A 19,842-nucleotide genomic window follows, 5' to 3' on the forward strand; every position below is an offset into this window, starting at 1 on the left:
TCTCACTTCCTGGCAAATAGATGGGGAAGAAATGGAGGTAGTGATAGATTTTATTTTCCTGGGCTCCAAGATCACCACAGACAGGGACTGCAGCCAAGAAATTAAAAGACGCTTGCTTCTGGGGAGAAATGCTATGGCAAATCTAGACAATATACAAAAAAGCAGAGACATCACCCTGCCAACAAAAGTGTGTATAGTCAAGGCTATGGTTTTCCCAGTTGCAATGTATGGCTGTTTAAGCTGGACCATAAGGAAGACTGAGCACCAAAGAATTGAGGCCTTTGAATTGTGGTGCTGGAGGAGACTCCTGTGAGTCCCTTGGACCGCAAGGTGATCAAACCGGTCAGTCCTAGACGAGATCAACCCTGACTGCTCTTTAGAAGGCCAGATGCTGAAGATGAAACTCAAATACTTTGGCCACCTAATGAGAAGGAAGGACTCCCAGGAGAAGAGCCTAATGCTGGGAACAATAGATGGCAAAAGAAGAAGGGGATGGCAGAGAATGAGGTGGCTGGATGGAGTCACTGAAGCAGTTGGTGTGAGCTTAAGTGAACTCCGGGGGATGGTGGAGGACAGGAAGGCCTGGAGCAATGTTGTCCATGAGGTCGCAATGGGTTGGACACAACTTTGCAACTAACAACAACACCAGCAAATGTCAAATGTCAAGAATGTGCTGGAGCTTCCACACTTAGCAGAGCATATCTCCAAACAGATTAGAAACAGATATACGTAGCATCATTGAAGGCTCCTAATGCTGCTAATTCTTGTTTCCCTTAAACATCTATAGTTTATTTCAGAAAAGCATCATCTACATCCTCTTCTTGGCTTCAAGATCTGCAGCAAACTCTTGCCAGATATGGTTTTATGTATTTCTCTGTGCATTTGGATACAGATGCTCTCTGCAGGCTTATCATGGTCAGAGAACACACCAGGTTTGAACAATACAAAAAGCCATGGTCTTGGCCTTCATCAGTGGGTCATCTGGCTTAAACAAGTCAGAATAGCTTGAGCCATGGGAAACATGCCAGCTGAGTAAGGGAGGAAAGGAAAAGGTGTGGGAGGAAGCAGCAGAAGAAGCTCACATCACATCATGGTGCAAGTTTACACTTCACCAAGTAAAACAGCTCTAGAAAAATGAGTAATTTCCTGAAAGATTCATAAGTAAAGCAATTTGGGGGAAATTTCTTGCAAGCAGCAAACCGCACAAAAATAAAAAAGAGAGCAATTATCAAAGAACAAGGTTAGAAACTAGAGTCATACTTTATAATACTTTTCATTAACTTATTTTTCGTAGTCAGGGAACATTCTTTTCTCAATTTGGCTGGAAGGACTTGGCATAAAACTGGAAAATATTAGCCCCAGCAGTTGGAGCCAAGAAAGGACCCAAAATACTCTCAACACATGGAAGATTACGTTATATTTACTACTAGGTATAATCCACTGCTTATACCTTGAAAGGGTTTATTTTGAGCTAAAACAGCTACCTTGATGCCACCCCATGACTGATTTGACAGAAAATCTACTGGGCTGGTAACTCCTGGTTGGGCAGGATATCGTAGCAGGAAGTCTAGTTCTGTGGTATTGATTTCTTTATTCATCAGGAGTATCTGTAACAACAAAACCAAATGGCATTGCGTGAGGCTGCATGGATTTTCAAAAGGCTGCAGAACGGACAAAAAGCAGGATTTCTAGCAGGATTCCAACCCAAATGAAAACAAGACAGGAGCTAAGAAGGGTGTTGTTAGGGAATCGGCTATTTACCTGGACTGTGACTTGGGCCGTGTAAGTCAGTTTGTCACATTCAAACAGCCCCCGGGTTGTGTACTGGAACACAGAGTAGGTGATGCTCTCGATAAGATTGGCTACCCGCTGGTTTAGGTTTTCCTCTGGAGCAGCTCTTGCCACAGCCTTCTGGAAGACAGCGCTGAACGCCTGTGTGGAGAAGCAGAGACAAGGAAAGAGGAGCATGGATCTCGACACATTCCCAGCTTTCCTATTATGCTGACTCCACCCAATTCTGGAAATTATGGCCAAACCAAAGTTCCTTATTGATATCAATTACCTTTCCAATATCTCTTAATATAAGTGAAAAGTTGGCATAAAGTCCCAGCCTAGCCTACAGCTAAACTAATGATATGCAGGTAACAGGATCCCTGCAGGTCTCACAGGACTTCCTTAAAAATCTGGGGATTCTAATTTGCAGTTTTTTGAAGTAATCACTAGCAGTTTAAGTTTGTCTGAGTGCCACCTGTGGGCTCTGGAAGCATTATGAGAAGGAGGCAAATTTAAGCAGAACCAAGGCAGTTTCTTCTTGCTTTGCATGCTACCATGTGCAGGGGCAGCAGCTGGGCTTCATGAAAAGCAGGACGGCTACAGCAGTGGAAAGAAAGCACTAAGGGAAAGCTTCCTGCCATAATGGGAGTGGGCCCAGGGCAGCCTCCCTGTCCTCTTTCACTTCGGGACAGAGGTGGCCCTTCAGTTCAAAGCAGTGCTGAGTGAGAAGTCCTAAATGGAACATTTTCACTTAAAGTAAGGGTGGAAGTAAAAGTGGTTGATCCGGTTACCAGAGTGTCAGCTCTTTATTATGATCAGGTGATCGAGAAGCTGCTGTACCCTCATGATTTTTTTCTTTTTCTACACACTTGCAAAAGCCATCATCACACTCTCAGGGCAAGGAACCCCTGAAGTTCAAAGCCTTCCACAATGCCATGCTCTTCAAACAACTGCCTTCTCTATCTCTGGTAACTTTGACTCCATCAGCCTCTCTGCCTATGGAACACTCTTCTTTCTCTCTTTTCCAGCTTCATACAGCCCTTCCTTTTCTTTCAACAACATTCTGGCTCTCAAAGTTTTAGTCTGTAGTTATTAAAGGTTTAAGGAAAGACACTGCATTTGAACATAACACCTTCATAATCATAATATTTTAGGCCTATTGCAATTCATCTGTTAAGTGTGAATTAACATGCTTCTAGAAGAAAATGAGCACACTATGTTAATTACTCTATGTTAATTAAAAGACATAAATTTTATTTTGTTCTTTTAAGACCCACAGAGAAGACTAGTTGGCTCAGGCTAGACAGGGCCAACAAGAGGGTGACTCCAAAAATAACAAAACACCCCCCACCAAAGTGATATGAGATCATACAAGTGCCAATATATTTTGGCCAACTTGTACATGTGAAATGATAAGGAGTTTCCTTTAGTGTCTTTAGTTGTCTGATAGAGGAGGTATTCTCAGAAAAGTCAGACAAGATGCCACAAAACGAACTCGTACCTCTCTGATCCTTCATCATTCTTGGGGTGTTTTCCAAACCAGTTGGAAAAGCAAATGAAGATTAAAAAAATTAGTGCAAGGTTCATGTAAATGGACAAAATGCCAATTTCCCCCGGACAACTGAATCAGCTCCTCCAAAAATGATGCTCTGAAGGACACTGCATTCCCTGGGGAAAAGGCATCTATCATTATACTGCCTCTAGAAGCAACTTAAAGATAAGTTCCAATAAAAGAATAAAAAATGTTTCTATATTTGCTGCAACCAGACCAATGGTCACACATTATCTCAGGCTATAGGAATTAAATTTTTAATGTAATTTCCCCTTGAGGGCCTTCTTGCTCAAGTTGACATGATCAGAAACAGAAAGTCAGATAGACTGGATGAAAATGAAAAAGACACCACAAACCCTCCATATAGGGAAAAGATTGGGTGGGGGCTGGCCAAAAATTAATTAAAAATGCTAGAAACTGGTTTTGAAGTTAAATGCCAGCTGGTAAGCATAATTAGCCCATGGATGTTCTCAGGATTGAGAGTCCCAGAGAAAAATGATAAACTATTACCAGTTTTTAGCAGTATTAAGTATAGATATGAAATATTACTAAATTACTTACAGGACAGACTTTTCCATAAATGATTTTTATAACTTTCTATAACTTGAGATATTGCAAATTTTAAGGGCCTATATAAATCTGGGTGTGGAGGTGGGAATAAAATGCATTTTGAAACCAGTGTTTCACTCATCTTCTTTAAAGAGGTTTTTATTTTTGATTCAACAGATTTCTACGAGAAATTTAAAACCCAGCAATTGCAATAGCAAAGAATTTCTTTTAGGTGAAGGGAGCATCACATTTCTTTAGCAACATCTCTCTGCCATTTAATCCTAATTTCCTTGCAACTGAAGTACAACCTGGAGGGAAGATATGTGTTCCTTGTGAAACTAACAGGCTACTTGGCAGGTTCATGTCCAAAATTATCAGAGACCAAGATCTCAGAAAATATTCCATGTTGAATGATGCTTCTGCATTAATACAAATGTACAAAATGGATATATAAATAACTAGAGAACATTCACATCCTTCTTATGAACATGGGCACATCACAGCTTCTTCTCATTAGTAAATGTGCCCCCAGTAAGCACACTATCTTCCAGTGCCATAGACACATGTATAATAAACCTACCTTGAGTTTAAGGAATGCCATCTCTGAATCACCTCCTCCTCTGTATAGCTGCACATTTTATCTATTTCAGACTTTTATCCTGTCTATATAGACCTGAGTATATTCAGGGCAACACAGACACAAGAACAATTTAAGCTAAAAAAGGCAAACTTAAAACAAGAAGAAGCACCCCCAGCAATTTAAGGATAAGTCTAAAGGATGCCAGAGAGCAGAGGTAAGACAGTGTATCTGAAGGCTGTAACTAAAACTAAACAATGCCCACCAGAATAAAGCAGTTTTAAGTGCACATTTAAAATGGGCAACAGAGGGCATGTACATGGCTGACTTCAAAGCCAATTGGATTATTTAGGTGCCACAGCCAAAAATGGCATTCTTTCTCATACGCACTGTTTCAGTGGGTGTCTGTAAAATACAGTAGCTTCTTCACCCCTAACAAGAATCCCTTTTGTACATTAACTTATTCCTCCTGTCCCAGCTATCCTATTTAGTTCCACAAACATTGCTACAGGCCTCAGTTTGACTGCTGATGGTAGGATGATGCAGAGGGTCTTTAAAAATGAAAGATTACAAACAGGTTCATTTCAGAGGCAGCAATTCCTGAGACATGTTGGTTCCAGGATGTTGAGGGTTTTAAAAACCAAAGACCAGCAGACTAGTAGAAGAAATTTATGTAAAGTCACAAATTTGTGCCTGTCTCTCCATGACCCCATGGACCACAGCACATCAAGCTCTCCTCCACTATTCCCCAGAATCTACCCAAGCCTACACCCATCGCCCCAGTGACTCCACCCAGCCACCTCATCCTCTGCTGTCCCCACCTCCTTTTGCCTTCAATCACTCCCAGCATCAGGGTCTTTGCCAATGGGTCCTTCCTTCTCATTAGGTGGCCAAAGCATTTGAGCAATCCTTCTAGAGAACAGTCAGGGTTGATTTCCTTCAGGATCGAAGTAGAAGAAATGCTCATGCTTAAAAAGTAAGGAGAAAATGCAGTGCCTAAAGAAGCTCAACCATCACTATATTTGGGGAGGAAAGGGGTCCTCCAACAACTTGATTCATAAGAACAATGGTTATTTTCTTTAAGACTCAGCACAATTCAAACTGCCTGTGGAGTTTGAGAGATCCCCAAAATACAGAAATGCTGTACCTTTAGGGAAAACTGGTACATAGGATGGACGGTATTGAGGTCATTCATGATGAAGTAAAGCAAGGAAGCGCGGGCTGCTGCAGGCCGGTAGTGCTCCCTTGCCTCATTAATCTTGGCTTCTGTCACCTTGGACTCTTGGACCTAGAGGAAAGGAAAGTCAGCATCATGAAGATGCAAATCAGTCATGTTTGTTCATGCTCATTCGTTTGCGTATGGATGGCATGACCTCAGCTGATTGGTTTAGGTTAATTCTGTGCTGCATGAAGCATGCCTCCTTTCCTGCCTGGATTTAAAAACCCAAATTAGGCAAAATCCAAACATTGTTAGATGCAGAGGAGAGACATTTAGATGTTATGTCACCTGCAACCCAATTGCCAAGACACTGATTTCCATCAGGTCCCCCTTCTTCCCTTTGTTAGACTCTTAGAAACAAACACCTACATACTCCTGTATTAAACTTTCACACATCTTAAAGCAGAAACATCTGCTCAGATTTCTCACAAATATGTAGCAAGCAGTCCCCAGAGATGTATACAAACTTGTGCATCAGACTCTACATTAACTGTATTTCACAGATTCTCCTGGACAAATAGTCTGTGAACTTCTATTGTCTCTACAGAACCACAACTAGGCAGTTTGAGATGTGGAGTTGAGCTCCTCAAAACTCCTTGTATGGAAAGATGCAGTCAATATTTGCAAAGCAAGTGATCTCCATCAGATGACTATCAAAGTAGATGGTTTTAAAAACCAAATTTTCACCCAGGGCAGCAGCATCACTGCCAAACTGCTGAATTCCTTCCAATTTAATCTGGATCACATAAACTTCAGTGGATCCTTTCATGAAGTATCTGCTGAAATCCAAGTTTAATTGCATAAATGTAATGCATGTTGAAATAACTGAAGTTAAATAAAAAGCTTTGATATTAAACTGGAATGGTTTAAAGCATCTTGTTATAATGGTAAAGTTTTATGGTCTTTAAATCCAGTGCTGCTATTTGTACTTTGCTTTAAATTTCCCATTTAATGCACATGCAGTTTGAAAAAATACGCCCAGAATGTCAGAACATGTGGTTTTATAGGAATTTTTGGTCTCTAAACTACAGAGCAAGATGATCTATGAGACATTTAAAAAATCAAATCCACTCAGCATTCCTTAACACAGCTTCCATATGTAAGGACTTGGTGTTTCTTCTCCTCCTTCAAAATCAGTTTTGCATTTTTACCTTTTCTTCAATTTCTGCAGCTGTGTGTTTGGTGACTTCCAGATTTTCCACGAGGGCTGTATCTCCCAGAAAGTTCCCAGAAGCAGAGGAGAGACGGGACAGCAGGTTGTCCTCCAGATTTTTCAAAGTTATTTTAAATCCATTCTGCTGCTTTGTGAGATCAGACTGCAAAGATTTGAGAACAGAGCCCCCCCCCACCCCCAGTGTCACTTTTACTTTCAGAGCAAACTTTCTCCTAAACCACCACCTGCTGGATATTCTTTTTCCAGCAGAATGAAAAGCAAGAGCAAACTGCATCATACACAAACATGCACACACAGTGACAAATGGATGTAACACTGGAAGAAGAACAGCATCACTTAACACATTTCACATACATTATTTCAGCAAGCCATAAAGGAACCCTACACGCTAGGTCAGGATTATTATTCCCACACTACAGTGGGGAGGGGAGCTGAGGAACAGTGATTTGCCTGTAGCCACTGAATCCAGTTTACACATTCTGGGCAAAACTAGGCCATGTGTAAAATGTGCTTACATTGCTTAATAGCAACCACAGCAGGGCAGTCTCAATCAGCACTGAAACATGTGGGGAGAGACCATGCAAGGTCCTATTTAGCTATGTACACTGTCTGCTTAAAAAGAGATTATTCCAGATATTCTTGCAAAAGCTACTGTTGTCTATTAACCAATACTCTTCCTTTAGGCCATGCATTGGCTCATGTACTACAAACCCTCCTGTGATACCTAAACTTTTAGTCAAGGGGTTAAGTCCTTAGATCAGTGGTTTTCAAAACACAGAAACAACCCTTCCCAACTGACTATGCCAACTTATCTGATACAGAAATTTTCTAGCAGAAAATTCTGGAAATGTACAATCCCTTCTTGTATATCTTGGGGTTGCTATTGTGTCCTGTAATTCAGCCACTCTTTCTCCTCCTCTGACCCCTACACAGTTCGGGGAAAGAAGTGTAAAGAGCAGGCAAGTGATTTTTCAAGGACTTCTTTCCATCACTGCTGTGTCTATTCTTCCATCAAGGAAATCCTAATAAACATTGGCAGAACTCCAGGCTTTTCCAGAATTAATTTTGAAAACAGCTGCCCAGAGTCTTGCACTCCTCTTTCCATGAAAATGCCACAGAGTGCACCCTCTTAGATGCCATTCTTTGAAATGTTTTGGCCTGTATATAGTTAGCATCTAAATGTAGATGCCTGTTGCATGGAAACACCTCATGCAACAAGTTGCTCTTGCATATTGCAAGTGGCCCTTGTAGTGTCAGTCTCTTGATCAGTAAGTAAAAGGCTGCTCTTAAGTTCCCTTTGTGCAGCTAGCCCAGTCTCCTAACAATTCAGAGGATGGCTCCAATTTGCAATGCTTCACGCTTTGCCTGAGATACACTTCACATGACCACCTATAGCAAGATGTGTATCCAGGTGGTGTTTTCCCTGCAAAGTCTATTCCGTCTTTCAACAGAGGCATCAGCTGAGCTCAACATGAAAGAGTCAGCTCACACTTTCAAGCAAGAAAACAATCTAATAAATAAATAAAGGCATAAATTAGCCAGAAGCTTTAAAATGCCGTCTCCCTTAAGTGTGTTAAGAGGCCATGAATGTGCACCAAGTAATCTTGAGTATATGCCCCTGGCATTGGAAACTGTCCAACAAACAGATCCAGAAGTGAAATGCCACCCCCAAATCTGTTGACTGCAGTTGCCAGGCTGCAGTCATCCAGGGTGTGATTAATAAAAAGAAGCACCAGCTAATTTAGGTTATGAGTTAACTTGCCAGAACTCTGGAGATACTTTAGTTTTCACTTCAGACTTTTCCACAATTAACAGGAAAGATATAGGGTTGTAACCAGTTGTGCAGAAGGGATTTTCCCTTCCCCTGGCCCCTGCCGCCTCTTGATCTGGAGGGTTGAGAGACCCTCATGAGTAGATTTGGGGCCTGCAGAATGGGGCTGAGGACAAGGAAGCCATTTGTGTGGGTGGAAGGTCCACCATGCAAAGAGACCTGCCCTCACATAAGGTTCAGTTCAACCCATAACATTCACCAAGTATGTCTGCCGGGGAACCTTCCTAACTTGGTGAGCTGGGTTGAACTTGGAACCATCTCTTTTTGGTCAAGTAGGATTCCTTCCACCTTGCCAGAAATTTCTTGTCTTGTGGCAGTCACATAAAACGGGAACATTTTATCTGATAAAAAGAGTCCACAAGAAGGTTGAAAGGGAAAGGATTTTGCTCAGGCTTGGTGGTCTTGCTACTTACCTTTAGTTCTTCCAAGTCTGGTCTCTCCATGCTAACTACTGCTGCCAGCAACTGGTCTTCCAGGCCATCCCGAGTCACAGTGAAGTTGATGAGGGTGCACTGTGCCTGCATCTCGGGTTGGTAATGGGGGTTTGCTAGCTTTGTGTGAAGAATTAGGCGGAAACTGGGGTTATACTCACATTCTTTATCTCCGATTTTAATGTACCTGAAAAAAATACACAAGTCCTCACTAAGCCCTGCATTACCATAGGCCAAGAATAACACCGTTTATTAGCCTTCTGTCACCTGGCATGGCATTGTGGGAAGGGGTGATTCTGGATCATCACTGCAATGCTCAATGCACTGCAAGAAAAGGAAGTGCCACGTTGCTCTGGAACAACAGGCATAATGCAATGCAACACTAGTGCGGTGAACCACATTCAGCCGCACAGGATAAGCGTATATGTCACAGTTAAAGAGCACAAACTCAAGAACTTGGTCATGGGCTACTTTATATGTAGTAGCGCTGGAGCAATTATGTTCAGGGCTCCACAAGTCTTCAACAGTATGTATTTATGGCTAGACACACAGATTGGAATGACTGCAGATCAGCAGCAGGGGCTCCAAGCAAGGGATGGCAAATGGAAAGCAAAAGCTTGAAAGAGTCAAAGAAAGGAAATCTGGAGAGCACAAAAGGAGAAAGGCAGCTGGACGACAGAAGGAGGAGTTGACAAATGTGTGCGTTTTCATTACACTAAAATAAGACGATGTGCTTGCTTTTTGCTTCTATGAAGTCCATGAGAGTGTCCTATTTTTGGTTTGCCTTTACTAATTAAGGAAATCACATCTGGGCCTGCTATACATTATTACAATTATCTGATTATATATTTTCTTCCTAATGAATAATGAACATATTTTACATAGTTTCAAAGCAACTATGAAAACATCTTAAAGCAACAATGTATAATGCAAAAATAATGACAAATTGCAGTGGGCTTTTTTTTTTTAAAAGATACCATTTTTAAAAGTCTTCTAATGCAAAAAAGTTTTTAAAGAACATATAAAACTGGATATACTGGACAAACAATTATATACCAGGGAGGACATTTAATAACTACGCTACAGTTACTGAGAAGGTTCCTCCAGCTACAAGAAATTCAGCCTGGTGCCAACATTACTTTCTTTTCAGTGCCAGGCAAAACCATTTCTCTTTTCCAGGCATTTTAACAATTAAGCTTTTAAAAAATTAACAACTAATTTTAATGTCTGTAATAATGTCTTGTCTTATGGTTGTTCCCCCTGTGGATTTGGTAGTTTTACTGTAATGACCTATATATTGTTGTTTTAGGATTGTTTTTATTAGCTTTATTGTTTTAATGATTCTGTAATGTTGAGTGTTGTATGCCACCCAGAGACTCCACTTGGAGTAGGGGGTGTCATATAAATGTCATGAATAAATAAGATGTTGGCTATTGGATACCACGCTGGGACCAGAGTCTCCCCAGAGGGATTCGGGGTCTGAAAAATGTGCAAAAATGATGAAAATAGACCCAACACAGAGGAAAGATGGTCCCCCCAGAAAACACCAATGACTTCCTCCAAGGGGGATGTCCAAGGCTCCATCTGATCCACCACCATCTCACCTTCCTTTTTTGATAGTTTCTCGACCAAGCAGTGAACCCAGGACTGGGTCAATGGATTCTTCCAAATTCTCAATCAGAACCACTTCACCAGCAGCCAGGGCCTGCTCTATCATATCCAGAGACCTGGCAAAGATGGAATTGGCATCACACATGCAGAAACAAGTAGCAGTGGTTGCTGCAGCAAGGAACCTGTGCCGCCATAATGAGAAAGATGGGGGAAACAGCCCCAGAGAAAGCCAGGTACATGTACGCTATAAAATCCTTGGGGCACATGGAAAAGTAGTGACTGTGAAAAACACTGAACATCCTGCCTGCTGTATGTATTTCGGATGAAATTTTTTAAAGGCTGCTGGTCCTGTATGACAAGGCAGCTCTTCATTACTTAGAAACATGTTAATAATACCAAGTTTATCTAAACTCTGAATATTACCTAAGTTACTCCAAGATCTGAGTAAAGGCCAGTACCACACTTTTTTGTTTATAAGTAAGATAAGTAATGTAAATACAAAATTATCCAGAAAGCATGACCCAGACTTGTGTTCTTGGTAGGTGCCATGAAACTGAAATAAGCAACATTAATTAAATGCAGGCAAAAATCTGAGATGCAGTTCTAAAGGATGGAATTGTAAGGCCATCATATGTTACTATGAATCACATACACACAAGTACACTGCAAGTAAAAACTTTTATACAGGGGACCAGATTCAAAGGAAAACAGAAGTACCTCTGATAATTGTCCAGAAGTGAACATTTCCACCAATATAGTTCCGTAACCCCTGTAGGCAAAAGCTGAACTGGCTCAAATCCCCTTTTCTACACAATTGATATAGGTGCAGGCACGTTGTCTTCCTTTACATCTGACCAACCTGTAAAAAGGTGGCCATCTTTGGTGGAGATGCCATTGTGGTGAAGAATTGGAATGCTCACCTAATGGAGCTCCCAAGTTTGAACCTTACTATCTCTGTTTAAAATGATCAGCGAGCAGAGTTCAGTCTTCAGCATCCCCAAACCCTGTGACAATCTAGTGAACCAGCTTTCCTCAAAGACAGAGAATGAGGACTGAAGAAAAAAGCAGCTTCCCGATCTTTGAACAGGTAAGGAAACCATTGTCTGAACAGGAAGACCATGGCAGCTTCCTTTCATCCCCCGTCACTACCAGGAAGGCTTTCCTTTTGAGGACCATCCAGAAAGTAACTGTCCCACTGGAAGCCTGAATCTTGCAGGCCAAGAATGGAGCAGCACAACAGGGACCATATGCTCAGCACTGCAGCGGCACGCACAACAAGGTAACACCCAGAGCGCAGCCAGCACGTCGTTGTTCTCCTCCTCTGTACTTTCACAGTTTCAGGGAGGTTTCTATGGCAACGATGCCAAGTTCTGCACAGCTTCTCCCCATTTAATCAGAAATCTATACCATCTTGGAAATAAAAAAGCCAGGTTAATACACAGAAGTTCTATGTAGCTGCCAAACTGGAGAACTTTCCTGCAAATGGAATCTGCTCCCACAGTCTTTGACTGAGGCTGGGGATACATCAAACTTGACATTTCAGTCATCATATCCAAATACTGTGTTTCCTTGCAGCTCTGCACAGGCTTGCTTGCTCACCCTTTCTGGCCAATCCGGGTCACTCGGAGATCTTCACCATACTTGGTTTTGATCCACTTGATGCCCTGCAGTTGGGGGTCAACCATGAGCGGCCAGCGTTCACAGTTTGTGAGGATGGTGGCGTTTTCCGTGGACATGCGGTCAGCTGGTAGCCCTTCATTCTGCCAGGCCGCTATATCAGCATCATCTGTTAGCATCATCAGGGGGTCCAATGAGGAAGTGACAGGGATTGGAACCTGGGAGAGTCAAAGGTACATAACTTGCAGGGGAAAAGGCACAACATGGCAAGCTGCCTAATAACGAATTAGATCACTGGTTCATCTAGCCCAGCATGGTCAGCGCTCACTGGCAGCACTTCTCCAGGCAGGATTTTTCCAGCCCTACCTGTAGATGCAGGATATTGAAAATGGGACCTTCTTCGTGCCATGCCTCCTCCATCTCTTGATGGAAATGTAATGCAGCAAATGCCTTTGTGTTCCCAGTACAGGCAAACTGGGTTTGTGTTCTCTTTTCCGTTAATCAGTCCCTGGCCCAGTATGTATGTAACAAGAAGTTCACCATGGGTGAATTTCCCTTCACTGTGAACATTCAGCATATGTAGGACACTACAGAGACTTGCTATATGTGAACTCAAGAAAGGTAGCTGCTGGGGTGGTTAACAAGCCACCCACCACCCTAAACAGACCATGGGTTCTGGGCAGCTTAGGGAACCCCTGGAAACCCCAAGCCCACCCTCTGGATTCACACAGAACAAGAAACCCAGAGGCAGCGATTGTGGGAACTGCAACCCATGGTGGCTGATACGCTGTAGTGATCATGTGAAACCTATGACCTGCAGTGTTTTTTAAAGGTTGCTTAAGACCTCCAGGTTGAAACTGAGAGGTACAACTCAAGAATGCTTCCATGCTCCTGCTGTATCACTGTGGCAGGGCAGGGACGGGACAGAGGGCATATGGAATCTTGTCTCTTGCTCTCAGCTAGAAAGTAATACCATGGCAAATGCTCAACTGTTAGGGCACCATTTCAACCAGACAGCCCTTTCATCTCACAGCATCACTTCCAAGGCATGGCAACACCCACTTGGGACTCAAACATTTCAGACCAGACCCATTTCTTTACAAGGTCTCCGTTACTCATGCACATATATATTCAGGGCAAGCTGGTGACTCCTATATCAGTGGGGCCCTACAAACAGGGTAGCTTTTATTCTTATTAATAGGTGCTGTCCATGGTGCTGCATCTCCCAAATAGGTTCTGTACCATGAATTACCATGGATCATTCCTATAAAGCTTAAAATAAGAGCTGCAATGGATAAGAATCCCCACTGACCTCAGTAGCACCAGTCTCTCCTGCAATATATTCACCATTTCATTTCCACTAGCTGACATACAATATTTTCAGGTATGTATTTAATTTAAAGTGCCAATTTTAAAGTTAAAAAGGCAGGAGCAATGTCCAAGATTTAAGAGGGTTCTGTTATTATTTTAAAAATCTAAAGCTAATTAGTGTTAAAAAATAGTAAAATGAGGACTTCTTTTTATCTGCTCTCCAGTTCTTTGCCTTGAGGCTGCATGTCACAGTCACATTTTTCATGATACACATCTGTGAAGCAAAACCCCAATTTCAGATATTTAAAAAACTTATTTCATAACCCAATTCCAGAAAGAGTAATCATCATCTTCGTAGCTTCATCAAAAAGCACTGCATAACCATCCTTTCTTCACTGCATATACATCCAAACAGAGCACAACTCTTTCAGCAGATTTCTCCAATCTGGTGCCATTCTGATGTATTTGACTATAACTCACATCATCCTCAGCCAAGACTTCATTAGCCATGGTGGGTGCTATTGTCTAACACATCAGGAGTGTCCCAAGTTTGCATTTAAGGATATGCACAATATTCCAAGCAGAAAGACGCTTGGGCAGCAGATTACACTTTCCATGGCATGATTTTTGCTCTCAAAGATCGCCTCTACTCCCTTTGGGAATGTGCTGACATACTGAAGGCCACACTTCTCAGTTACCTGAAGTGACAGAGGTTTCAAGGAGTACCACAGCAAAGCGGTTGTATCCTTAAGGGCAAGGGTGGACAGAATTATTTTCCCTGAAGAAACGGCTTTAGCTAGTGCTAATCAGCTGGGCAGGAAGCGGGAATGAGCATGACTGAAATGGAGAGGATGCTGTAAGGGGATGATTCTCTCTCTATATATGCTGCCCAAACCATCATAAGGATGCTCCATGCATCCCATCAGGCAGCTGTTTGATGTTCAGTGTGGAATGTGATTGCGATGGCAGAAGGCAACACGCAGGTAGAGTCATCCTTATGTGCCACCTCCCCCTCAAAAGCCCGTTGCACATATGGCACCCAACAGCTGAGCAGCAGCAACACATTTGCTGGCTTGCACATGCTCACGGGCTGCACAGAATGCCTCTGATCCATCTCTGTGTGCTTAAAAGTGACACATGTCAAAACCTTTAAAATATAAGATGTAAAACAACTGCTTTCATATACATTATCCCTCTAGTATTAGAACCTTTGGACCTGCAAATCTGCTACACTTGAATTTTTAAGTTTTAGTCTGTAAAGCAAGCAGCTGGAAGTTAGTAGCAAAACAGCTACAGTTTTACCAAAAGTCCATGGGTGAAAAGGAATTGGCTCATCAGGTGGGTGCAGGCAATATCCCTTTTTCTGCCTCAGTGCTTCATTTATGCCCTTTTGTGCACAAAACCTAACCAATGACACAGAAACCTCAGAGTATGAGGCCTGGAGCAGGCTAAGCTGACAGCTTGATAGAACAGGATCAGATTACACCATGTACTTTTTCAGAATGTAATTAACACATTCACATGCCTGCTGTGGTGCTGCAAGGCAGTGTTCACCAACCTAGCAAGACACATCTGAGCAAGTCCGGCCACCCAGCAGCCAGCCAAGTTTAGCCAAAAGGCTTGGGATGAGAATCACTACAAGCACGTCAGATGCTTTCACTCAAGGCACAATCTCTCACCAAAATAATAGTAGGAATATGATAGACATATCATAATTGAGATGTGTTCTTTTAGCATTTTAAATCATAACAATAATAGACGGAAGCAATGAAAAATTTGGATGGTGGGGGAAAACAAATGCCCCAGCTCAAAACATCACATACAAAAAATGAAAACTGCAAAACAGTCAATCAAAGGAACCTCTTTGGCTTTTGAAGAAATGTTTCCCAAAAGCCATCACGGTGAGACCCTTTCTAAGGTCAATCCTAGACCTGTTTCCAACAGAACTACGGGCTGCCAATAGGGTCAAACATGCAGTACAACAGAAACTTGTGAACAGAAATACTTGTGCAAAACAAAAAGCAAAAACCAGAGAAAATGTGGCAGTGATTTTGTGCTCACTTTTAGCTGGTGCAAATATGGTTTCCACACAGTGTCCATCAGGTCCTGCCTGTATTTCTTGCTGAAATAACCCAAGTAGGAAACAAAGGCAGTTATCAGCAAGACATCTCCACACAATGCGCTCTCTTGCAGCTGGAAGTTTTCGACTGACTCAGCCCATCTCACATTTTCAGAGGCTAGGCCTCCCACCTAAAATTATCAGGAAAAAAATCTTCAGTAGGTCCCCATATCCATGTGTTTCAGGCACTCTGCAAGAGTTGTTTCGCATCCCATCTACACCTTACTCTCAGAACGATGCCATGGGTAGTTGCATAAGTGTTTGTTTGTTTCTATCCCAGTGTTAGCTAAAACAAGCCATTCAACCCACTCAGAAGCAAGTCCCATTGGTGCTTACTCCCAGGTAACTGCATAGAGATAGTCCAGGTCCCATGGTAGGAATCCGACATTGAGAGAATGGATGAGAAACTAAAACTGTTTAATTCAGTGATGTTTCTCCCCCAAGGATATGAGTCGTTGGTAAGACAGCAGTTGCGACGTAGCATGGAGCAAGATTTTTCAGGGCAGGGGGTTAATTGGGTCCTGGCAATTTTTGTTGTTGCTGTTGTTGTTGTTAATTGTTTCTAATTCTTCAAAATGTTTAAAAAGATTTTGTATTAAGTTTGATCATGTTATGGGCTACTCAGAGAGCTCTGGCTATTATACAGCATGCACATGTACCAAATGTAGATGTAATGCAAGACATCTCCTTCTCCAACCAAGACACACCCTGGGAGGGTGTGGGAACAGCTGACACCTCCACTGGAGACGGTCTGCGCCTCCTAAAAAGGCCGGTCTCACACAACTGATGTTAGAGACGAGTGATGCAGTGCAGGAGCATAACCTATTTTCACTCTTGCACCTTTGCTTGTGAGAGAAAGTTTTTTTGTCTGTATTTCACATCGGAGTTGAATAAAGGAATGTGCCAGTAAAACTCAGAGAAACACCATTAGAAACTGAGAAAAGAAAGGTAAGAAAGGGCTTAGCAGCAATTCCTCCCTATGCCCATATGGAAACAGCCATGCCTGTTTTATCCCTGGCACTGATGAAAGCCCTGGTCTACCCGAACAAGCATGTCTCCTTTCAGAGAGGGTAAACTATTTTTTATACATGCTCCATCATAGAAGGTTCAACCTAACTTACTTCTTTGCCATTCCCGATTATATTTTATTGGACCCAAGTACAGATGAACTACATGTTGTAGGTTTAAGGTTATGCCTGTGTCTCTTTTTGCTGAAATGTTTCCTGTTTTAATTATGTCAATTTTACTGTTGTATGTTGCCTAGGGAGGGCACCTGTCCTGAATAGTGTCCAAGAAATATTTTTAAAATAAATACATATAAACTGCTACTTAATCAAGAATATAACTCTGCAACATATTTTTATAGCCAGAAATATCTGGCTACTGCATTTTAGGAATGTAAGGTGCATGCTGGTGACTGACCTTTCTTCTCCCAACTCAAAAATCTCCAATGTGAGCCTTCTACAGACATCCAGGGAGACAGATAAGCAAAAGCCAGGAGGATGAAATTGTAGCCTCCTCATCCAGAAAGATAGGAATTTGTTAAGAGTGGACATTCTCCAAAGGAAAAAAATGAGGAATATAAATAATATAAATATGGTCAAATGAAATTGACCATATTTAAATCCTTTCTGAGAACATACACATACATGCACACATGCTATTTAATATCCCACCTTTCTGGACACTATTCATATTTTATGTGGTTCACATGGCCAACTCACGCTTTATACACTCATTATGGTATTGTAAACTGAAAAACCAACTATTGTGGCAGGTCTGCACCCCAAATTTAGGCCTGGGACTCTGGTTCCTAAAAGCATAGGCCTTGAACTCTAGTTACCTTGCCTGTTCTAATTGAAATGTAGCTCCTTAGACATCTCTTCCTGGCCCCACCTGAGTGCCTTCACTCAGGCACTCTTGGAGAGCCCCTCTTGGCTTGATAGAGGGACAAAGCTCACTTGCCCAGACTCCTTATCGGTCCTAATACCCTCCTGCTGCTCAATCCTGTGGGAATCCAGCTAGTGCCTTGTTTGTTGCAACAATAAAGTGTCAGCTTGTAAGTAAACCTGGAAGATAAGCGTATTCACTCCCTTGGGATCACTGAAACCTGAGCCAGGGCAATACATCTATATGTCTCTGTTACATAGCAGAAGGCAACTCAGAGTGTTTTTCAGAAACTGCTCAGAGTTCTCCAAAACATATTCTTGAATTGTATTCTCTGAAACAGACAATTCTGCTAAATCATTAGGCTTCATTTCACTGAACCTTTCTATTTATGTTCCAGTTGAGCTGTCCTTTTAATTAACATGATAAAACAATACAAGTTCTGGTTGCCTCTACACAAAGTACCTGCGAATTATGAGAAATCTATGTCCTAGTTCAACTCTGTGGTTTTTCTATCTCATCATCCCCTTTCTTAGAAATATTATATCTAAGATGAGTAGGAGTTGAATCTATTTGTTCTTTTAGAAAAGCAAACCGAAGACTCATTATATTGTCCTGCCAACATGCAGGGTAGTGCCGCCTTTAGTAGAATATATCATTATAGAAGGTCAAAGAGAAAAGATAACATCCCTGGTCTTGCTGAAGTAGTTATCTGAAGTTTGGTAAACCTGCCACTGCAGAGGATTATGCAGTCGAAATGTGTTTGGTAAGCAACAATATTAACTGTAGAAGACTGCCTTTGAAAACTGAGATTGAAAGTTTGTAATAGGTGTCTAAGTTTTATTTATCTTCAATACATTTTCTTTATCACTGTGAATTTAAAATTGGTTTATTTTGTTTACCAATGTATCTATGCTTATAGCTTTCGTTCTGAAGTTTTAACTACATTTTATAAATTATGATTATGATATGGTACAGACTATCTGTATAAAATGTGCATTCACTATAGAGCATCATAATCAAGAAGTTCAAACTTTATCTCCCTGCTTTTGACCTTTCCTAAACATTTTCTTACACTTTTTAGGGTCAGCTGATTCTGAAGCTGTTTGAGGATATTTAGTTGAGAAAGCCAGTCTGGTATATTGGAACTCGGACTTAGGTGATCTGGTCTCTAGTCCCCTCTCAGCCATGGAGCTCAATGGATGACTTTGGGCCACTCACAGATTCTTAGCCCAGCCTACCTCAAAGGGCTGTTGTGAGGATAAGATTGAGAGAAGGAAAATTATGTAAGCTGTCTTGAGTGCCTTAGAAGGAAAAAAAAGTTGGGATGTAAATATAATAAATCATTTTTGTAATAATTTTATTTATTTGCTTTAAAAGACTTGATAATTATCTTTAAGCACTTTAGAGGAGAGGAAATTAAGAAGGAAAAGCTGCCACATTAAAGCTTCAGAAGAAAAAAGCATGGGTAAAACAAAACAATGTATTTGGAATAAGTGGACTAGATCAGGCCTATAAGAAAATAAATGCAACAATAGCATGGCAACTTAGCTAAAATTGTGACTGATGTATTCAGAGGTGGAAAATACTGACAGGACAAGATACTTCACTTTGCCGGAGTTCTTACATCACTATTCCATCAGCAGGGGGATCATTAGCAAAATCAAGCCTCTCAAAGCATCTGGTAAATGCAATCCAAATGGGTATCACCTGTTACTATCCCACACAAGAAAAACCCACATCTTTATGAATCACATGGAGGATGAAACAGACAGGTATTAACTAAGAGCTGTGAGGAGGACTGGATGATGCATTTTTAGCATTTTCAATACTCAAGAGTAGATATTGCTTATCAACTAGCATTGGGTGGCAAGACATACAATTATAGCACCTCTTGGAGTCTATGTACTGGCCATTAGTGATTAATGTTTTGGCACTTCCTCTATGGTTGGAAGAATTATTTCTTAGCTAAGAAAGCTAAGCCTATAATAATTGTTTATAAATGCCTTTTGGAGTGTAGTAAAAGCAGATGTATGTTAAAGAGGAATGGAATTGGGTACTGGAATGTTCTGTGCAGTGTCCATATATAGTATTTGTAAATTAAATATTAAAAACTGAGGCTGATTCAACAAAAAGTGATGGTTTGTGTGTACTGGAGACCACAGAGGCTGGTTAAGAAAAGGAAGATTAG

General features: G+C 41.5%; 1 protein-coding gene across 1 annotated transcript in view; it reads right to left on the bottom strand.

Moving 5' to 3' along the window:
• Positions 1–19,842, bottom strand: part of DNAH9 (dynein axonemal heavy chain 9) — a 224,899-nt gene that overhangs the window by 54,946 nt on the left and 150,111 nt on the right. The window contains exons 47-54 of the mRNA XM_044454085.1: positions 15,707–15,895; positions 12,317–12,552; positions 10,711–10,833; positions 9,089–9,293; positions 6,822–6,986; positions 5,599–5,739; positions 1,762–1,932; positions 1,485–1,607 (exon numbers count right to left, since the gene is read on the bottom strand). Of these exons, the coding sequence (XP_044310020.1) occupies positions 1,485–1,607; positions 1,762–1,932; positions 5,599–5,739; positions 6,822–6,986; positions 9,089–9,293; positions 10,711–10,833; positions 12,317–12,552; positions 15,707–15,895 (1,353 nt within the window). The remainder of the gene's footprint in view (positions 1–1,484; positions 1,608–1,761; positions 1,933–5,598; positions 5,740–6,821; positions 6,987–9,088; positions 9,294–10,710; positions 10,834–12,316; positions 12,553–15,706; positions 15,896–19,842) is intronic.

The sequence above is a fragment of the Varanus komodoensis genome, unplaced genomic scaffold, assembly GCF_004798865.1.
Source record: "Varanus komodoensis strain SLA01 unplaced genomic scaffold, ASM479886v1 scaffold7_1, whole genome shotgun sequence".
Lineage (NCBI taxonomy): Eukaryota > Metazoa > Chordata > Lepidosauria > Squamata > Varanidae > Varanus > Varanus komodoensis.